Source organism: Hibiscus syriacus, unplaced genomic scaffold (genome assembly GCF_006381635.1).
Source record: "Hibiscus syriacus cultivar Baekdansim isolate YM2019G1 unplaced genomic scaffold, ASM638163v2 tig00112636_pilon, whole genome shotgun sequence".
Lineage (NCBI taxonomy): Eukaryota > Viridiplantae > Streptophyta > Magnoliopsida > Malvales > Malvaceae > Hibiscus > Hibiscus syriacus.
This window is the reverse complement of record NW_024063373.1, coordinates 108,058-115,372: the sequence shown is the minus strand read 5'-3', so window position 1 is coordinate 115,372 and position 7,315 is coordinate 108,058. Positions and strand designations below refer to the sequence as shown.

At 34.8% G+C, this 7,315-nt stretch overlaps 1 protein-coding gene across 1 annotated transcript; it reads left to right on the top strand.

The window, feature by feature from the left end:
• The first annotated feature begins 1,370 nt into the window (after positions 1 to 1,370).
• LOC120182293 (NDR1/HIN1-like protein 13) lies at positions 1,371 to 2,169 on the top strand. Its single transcript, XM_039187282.1, has 2 exons — positions 1,371 to 1,738; positions 1,815 to 2,169. The coding sequence occupies exons 1-2, from the start codon at positions 1,371 to 1,373 to the stop codon at positions 2,167 to 2,169; spliced, it is 723 nt and encodes a 240-aa protein (XP_039043213.1).
• The last annotated feature ends 5,146 nt before the right edge of the window (positions 2,170 to 7,315 follow it).

Below are 7,315 nucleotides of genomic sequence, written 5' to 3'. Positions count from 1 at the left end.
TTCCCACTTCTACACAGTTAAGACATCTTTTTCTTTTAAACTGCAATGTTAGGATTGAGGTCGAGATGTCCTTGTAAATTCGTTCTTAATATGGATTGCATTTTCTGGATTAACATTTAGCAGTTGCTAGTCACATCGCTCGATAAAGGACTTTGTGAGATTTCTTCTCCCATGCTTTCTGCATTGCTCCGGAACCGCCAAGAAGAAGGAAGTAGAATCCGTTAACCATGACACCATTCTAGATATGCACACGATTGCTTTCTTGTCTCTTGACTGAGTTATCGCACATTGTGGTTTGCCATACCATGTTTGCTCGCATTGCGTCTCCTTTTTGCCCATTTTTCATGATTTCACCGTACTTGCCTTTCAATTCGACATGAATTACACTCACCGGTGACAATGTTAACAGCTTTCGGAGTTAACTATACGACTTAATGGACGTGCTAGTGACCTTCATGTAGCAGATTATGTTTGTCAATAGGAATATTGGTCGGTTTTTCGCCATTTTCATTCTTGTTTTCCGGTTTCTCTTCATAATTAGATCAGATTCACCGTATTAATCACCGGTATGTTTAATGAGGCCTTGAAGTTGGAGGGATAATCTCGGAGAACCGGCTTTACGTCATGATCCATATTAACTTACACCGATTACCAACTTCGGAATATGTTTCGGCTTCCTCATTTATGTCATGATCAGTATCGACGCATATCGTATCACACAACATGTAGGATGGATGACATTGTAGCTATTGGTTGGAATTTGGTAGGAAAAAAGGAAAGCAGAAAGTGAATGGAAACTTGGCAGATGGGTTATCAACTTAAAATGACCCTACATAGACATGATAATCATGGTTACCTATTTTTCAACTACCAAAATCAATTATATTAGGGGTATTTAAGTTACATTTTTATTATTTTCTAACAGATTTTGGTTTTGATAATTATTATTTTGAGGGTATTTAGAGAAATATTATTTCGAAATGATAAAAAATATACCTCAAAATTGGTCTCGAACGACTGTTGGAGAAGATAAAAGCTTTAGAACGCCAAACTTTTGAATGATTTTGAATTATTCAAGTGATTGAATCTCTTCTATCTACGCTAAATCTTAGCTTCGGCCTTATTTGTATTAAAAATATATATAAAGATTGTATTTTAAATTAAATATTATAAAGGGATCAAGATTACATTTTAGCAAAAAATTTCCACAAAATAATATTAAAAAATCAAATATGGTGAGGTGGTAGCATCCAAAGGTGGAAGGTACCACTCGTTTCACTTCAAAAGTTCAATTCTTCCCCTCAAATTCACTCTTTCACTGATTACAAAATCTCAGCTTTCTCCATTTTCTTCCCCAAAAGAACTTTCCAATGGCAGACAAAGTATTCCCTTCCTCCAAACCCACCGCTACTCCACCCGCTGCCACAACAACCAGAGCCAACGGTGGAGCCACCAAATCCGACCTCATTAACCCCACGGCTCGCCTACCGTACCGTCCACAGCCTCATAACAGACGGCGCCAGTACCGTCCACGTCGGAACTATTGTTGCTGCTGCTGTTTTTGGATCATCCTCATAATCCTTGTACTCGCCCTTTTAGTAGCCATTACTGGCACTGTCCTTTACGTCTTTTACCGCCCTCATCGCCCTTCATTCACCCTCGATTCCCTCCGTATCCGCCGCCTGAAACTCAAGACCGCCGCCGACGGCTCCTCCTCCCATCTTTCAACCCTTTTCAAGTTGACCTTTCTTCCAAAAATCCAAACTCCCATCTATCTTTCTACTATGACCCTTTGTTGTTTCGTGCGTGACAAGCAACAGTGATGTTTTGATAGGGAATGGAACATTGCCGGCGTTTGTCAGTGACAGCAAAGACGAGTCGACTTTCAGAGGGGTTTCCGTGGTGGCGTCGATGGGTTTGGATGCAGAGGCGGTGAATGACCTGAGGCCGGAGCTGAAGAAGGGCAATGGGGTGTTGCTGAAAGTGGAGATGGATACTAAAGTGATAGCTAAAATGTTCGGCTTGAAGAGCAAGAAAGTTGGGATTAGGGTTACGTGTGATGGAATTAAAGGGGCTGTTCCAAAAGGTAAGTCGCCGGCGGTGGCGAATGTCGCCGGAGCCAAGTGTAGAGTTGATCTCCGGATTAAGATATGGAAATGGACATTTTGAGTAAATTCATCAACAATTTTCTTGAAATTTTTCTTCAATGTATGTGTTTTCACGGCTTTCGGTGTTTGTAAAAGAAATGATCCACCAACAATGTCTGTTGAGTCCAACAATATTGTATAAATAATGTTTTGAATCTAATTTTCTTTTAACATTCGATCCAACTCCACTCTAAATACAATCAAATTCAATGCAATTATACAAGGATGAAGATTTCAAACTAAAAAGAAACAAAGAAATGGTAGGGATCAAGTACTACTGGTTGGCTTATGCATGGTGTTTACCTTTCATAACTAAATGGAAAAATTGTTGCTATAGTCTCTCCATTATGCTTAAACTTAAGATTTAGTATTAAAAGTTTTGGCTGTTGATCTTTATACTCGAATTCGATATACTTTGGTCACCTACTTTTATGATATTAATAATCAATCCAAAATAATTAATTAAGATTTTTTTTTTTTTAAATATCAACTCTTTTTTGTTATTGGAAGGGATATTTTAAAGAAAATATATGGACTCAATTGATGGAAAAAAAATTCAAGTCAAAGGATTCAATTGAGTGGAAAACATAATTGATTTTTTTCAAAATAGTTGGAGAGTTTTTTTTAACCCTTAAGCATACAAATTAGGATAGATATATTTTTCACAGAGATTTTGATTTGCTTGAGCAGCAGTGTACCCCGGTAGCACCAATATAAGCAAGACGACAACTAACAGGAAGTGTCTCACGAGCAGCCCTCCAGCCAAACATACGGTCCTGAGGGAGCGTGGGTAAAGGGAAAGGGAAAGCCATAACCTGGAAACTTGAACGTTTGTCAATTGCTGACGAACCACCCATTTATAGCCAGAACGGACGGAATGGGTACCAGATGAATGACCGCTTCATAAAAGCGCATCAGAATGAACTGCAGAGATAGGACACTGTAAAATTGCTTGAGCATCATCATCAACGAAAACTTGCTGAATCAAAGGAACATTCTAGCGGGGGACATCCGACAATATAAAATCTCCACAGAGAATCGGCTGAGAAGTACCATCTAACATATAAACGAAGTTTTAAATTAGGAAAAAAGAGTAATATGTTAGATCTATTTATTATAAATAATGTTGTAATTGCATAGTCTGAATAGTGGCAAGCTCGGACTTGATCTCATATCGAGAGTTTGATACTTCACTTAACCAAATATCAAAATATAAGTTCGAATTCGACTCGAGATGTAATCAAATTATTTGAGCTTGAACCCCTTACCCATTTTAATTCAAATCCAAGTACTCAAGCACTCAATTAAGGATGTTTGAATTTAAGCTCGAACTTAATATCAAATCAAGTATTTTTACACATAAAATTAGGCAATGTATGTCATTTAATAATATAAAACGTTTCTTCAGATACTTTATTTGTCAACCCTGAAATCAACAGATGTGAAGTAGCTTGAAAATAGAAAACCTTCTGAAAGGGTTAGTTTCTTCAGATACTTTTAAAAACTCCCCATAAAATACAGAATTTGGAGCGTACATATTACAAGGCATCAAAGTAGGAGTTGAACTTGCAGGGATCATTAGAATGAGCATCTGCAAAACCAAGAGACGTGTGGACTCCGTAAATGGAGAAGGGGAATTAGAGGGATCATTAGAATTGGAGGACTAACAATAGGGACATATAATGTTCAATATACACAAATTGTTCATCCAAATGAACAAAAATTGACAGTAGTGGAGATCTTAATGGATCCCAGCCATCCATGATTCCATATAGCAATGACTTCGTCCATCGCAGCATTTGATTTGATACAAATGACATTACGCCTCTCTAGTCCCCTGTAATACGTGTGAAACCTCGCCACAATTCTTTGACCCACAAACTTCTTGTTATGCAACAAGCGGCGGAGATGCGCCAACATCACAAACTCCTCGAGATGACCATTTTAAAATTAAATTTTTAATTTTCAGTTCAGAATAAAGACGATAATGATAGATTGATTGAAATATTTATTTTAAAATATTATACTATTGATCTTAATCAGTCGATCATAGTACATGTGAAACTTGCTCAAAATTCTTTCACGATCAAATTTCTTTCACGCTCAAATTTCACATTATGTAATGAGCGACGAAAATACACAACATCCACTGCATGCAGTTACAAAAGCAAGCCTCAAGACTCCTCAGTTTAATGATTTTTATCATCACACATTCATTCATACGGTTGAGTTTTTTTTTTTAAACTTCACACGTCTCAAAGGTAGTCATCATATTTTAAATTTAAATTGATAATTTTTAATTTGATGATTTTAGATTTTTGAAATTTTAATTTTTTTATATAATGAAATGATATAATTTTTTATACACAATTTGTATTCTCAACCCATTTACAAATAAATAAAGAAAGAAAGAAAATCAAATGACTAATTGCTCATAAGCATATTTTAAACATATATGCGTTTATTCCCCACTGTCGGAACCGTCTTTCGGTTGGGCCCCGGAATTGGGCTTCTACTTGGATTAAATGAATTGGAGTCGCCACCGATCTTACCTGATATGCGTTTTTCCAGAAATATGTCGGGTTCAGGGAGTCAGTTACGGTCAATGAAGGATTAGCACCATTGAACCACCCTTTTGGTACCGATTAATTTTTCGGTTGTCTTTAATTGCGAAATTAAAAATTTAAATTTAAATTTAAATTTAAAAATTCGATTCAAATTACTTACCTTGGATTGATTGTGAATTTCTCTAAAAAAGGGATCGGAAATGTTAGTCAAGGAATAATAAATGTTAAATAGATCAAAGAAAAATGTAGAAATAATAAAAAAGAAAAATAATCATTAAATAAAAAAAGATAAAAAAATAGAGAGAGAAAAAATAAAAATAAACCGATGAAATAAAATAATAATAATAATAATAAGATAAATTAATAATAATGCTAAAAAATAAAAAACAAATAAACATATATAGAAATAATAAAAAGGACTAAATTGAACTAAAATCAAATTTGAGGGTCAATTTCAATGTGAATCGAAGAAAGAACGAATTTCAGGGGCAAAATGAAATGTATAAACATACCGGGGACCAAAATCATAGTTATTCCCAAAAATGTGGGACACGCGTGTGAGGTTACAAGATGGGGAGGACTAAACCTGACATTACACCATTTTGGCTTGAAAACACGGGTATGAAGATGCAAAAACAACGTAGTTTTGCTCTCTCTATATATAAACCCCACAACACTCCCCAAATCACTCATTCTTCCTCATTCTTCAAATCTCCACTCTCTCTCTTCTGATGATATCTCTCTCCCCTCTCTCTAGAGACAGCTCCACCGGTGAGAAATCGGCCACCGGGCCACCGTCGCTGCTCGCCATTTCGGCCGCCACTCGCGGCGGTCGAAAAAAATCTAAACTGCACAAAACGATCCCCTCACCGTCCTAAACCCAAAACCGTAGCCAAAATCCCACAAAGCCTTCTAAAACGGCGTAGATCTGAGTGTAAAGGTTCGACGTTTACTGCTTTTCCGATGGTGACCTTTCGTTCTTCGGCGACCGTTCTCCTCTCGGTTCCGACGCGCACTATTTTTTATTTTTCGTGTTATATTTGCATGTGGGTTGGGTCTCAAACGGTTTTTGCTTCTTTTGTGTTATGGCTCCTTGTTATGCTCGTTGTTGTTCTTGTGTTGATGGCCCTGTCATTGTTTATTGTGGTTCAATCACTGCGGTTTGTTACGTTTTTGGTTCTGTGCTTCTCGATGATGATGTGTTTTTGTGATGCTTGGTTTTCTGGCAGTGTGGTTTTCCACTGGTTCTGTGTTATGTCGATTTTGTTTGGTATTTTTGTGACTTGATTTGTTGGCTGATATGGGTTCCCCCCCTGTGATGGTTGGCCGTGGGTTTTTATAACCCCCACCGGCCGTTGTGAATCTCGGATATTGTGGAGTGCTCTGTTCGTGGTTGATCGGCCATCCCGGGATGGGTCAGTCCCGGGATAACGGCTGGCCGTTTCGCCCATGACCCTTGGACTCACGTGAGGCGCGGTGACTGAACATGTTTTAGGGTTTCCAAACCCCAAACTCCAACAGGCTGGATCAAGCCTGTCTTGTGGGCTGGAACTGTGACTGTGTTGGACTAAAAATATGGACCCTGAACTTGGACCTGGAAAAGACCAAAAAAATAAATTAAAATAAAATAAATTAAAATAAATTAAAATAAATAATAATAGATAATATATATATACATAAATATCTTCAAAAACATATAACATATAATATATAAATTTTCAAAATGATTTTTTAAACTATATAATATACAAATGTTTTCAACATGTTTTCAAAAATATTATATAAGTTTTCAAAAATATACAAATGTTTTCAACATGTTTTCAAAAACATATAACATATAATATATAAATATATAAATGTTTTTAAAATATTTTCAAAACTATAATATATATGTTTTCAAAAATGTTTTCAAAAACTATATATATATATATAAGTTTTCAAAATGATTTTAAAAAATTATATACTACATATATTTTCTAAAATGTTTTTTTTAAACTATATTATATAGTTTTAAAAACTATTAAAAACTATATATTATATACGTAGTTTCAAAATATGTATATATATATAAATATGTATGTACATATAAAGGAAAAAAAATATGTCGACGAAATTAGTGCCTACACCCACCATTTATATATCCATGAAAAAAAGGAAAAGAGAGCTAATTGCATAGCACATGGAACAATTTGGAACGTACTTGTATTGATTTAATAGTTATAAAGTATTGGATTTTATAAAAACACATAAAATACTAAATATTAAATAAAACAAATTATTTTGTATACATTTATGTATTGGTCTAATAGTTATAAATATTGATAAATACTAAGTAAAATAATTTATTGATTGGGAACTATAAAATATTGATCAATACTAAATAAAACTCAATCTAATGAGTATTCTATCAATTTATAGAACAATGGAAAAAGAAAAAGAAAAAGAAAATCAAAAGGGCTAATTGCATAACACATGGGGTATATTTTAAATGTACACTTATTAATCTAATATTTATCAAATATAAAATATATAAATTTATTAAAAATAAATAAAATCATTGCATTAGAGGTGTTATTGGTATTAGTTGGTTAACCGTGTCAT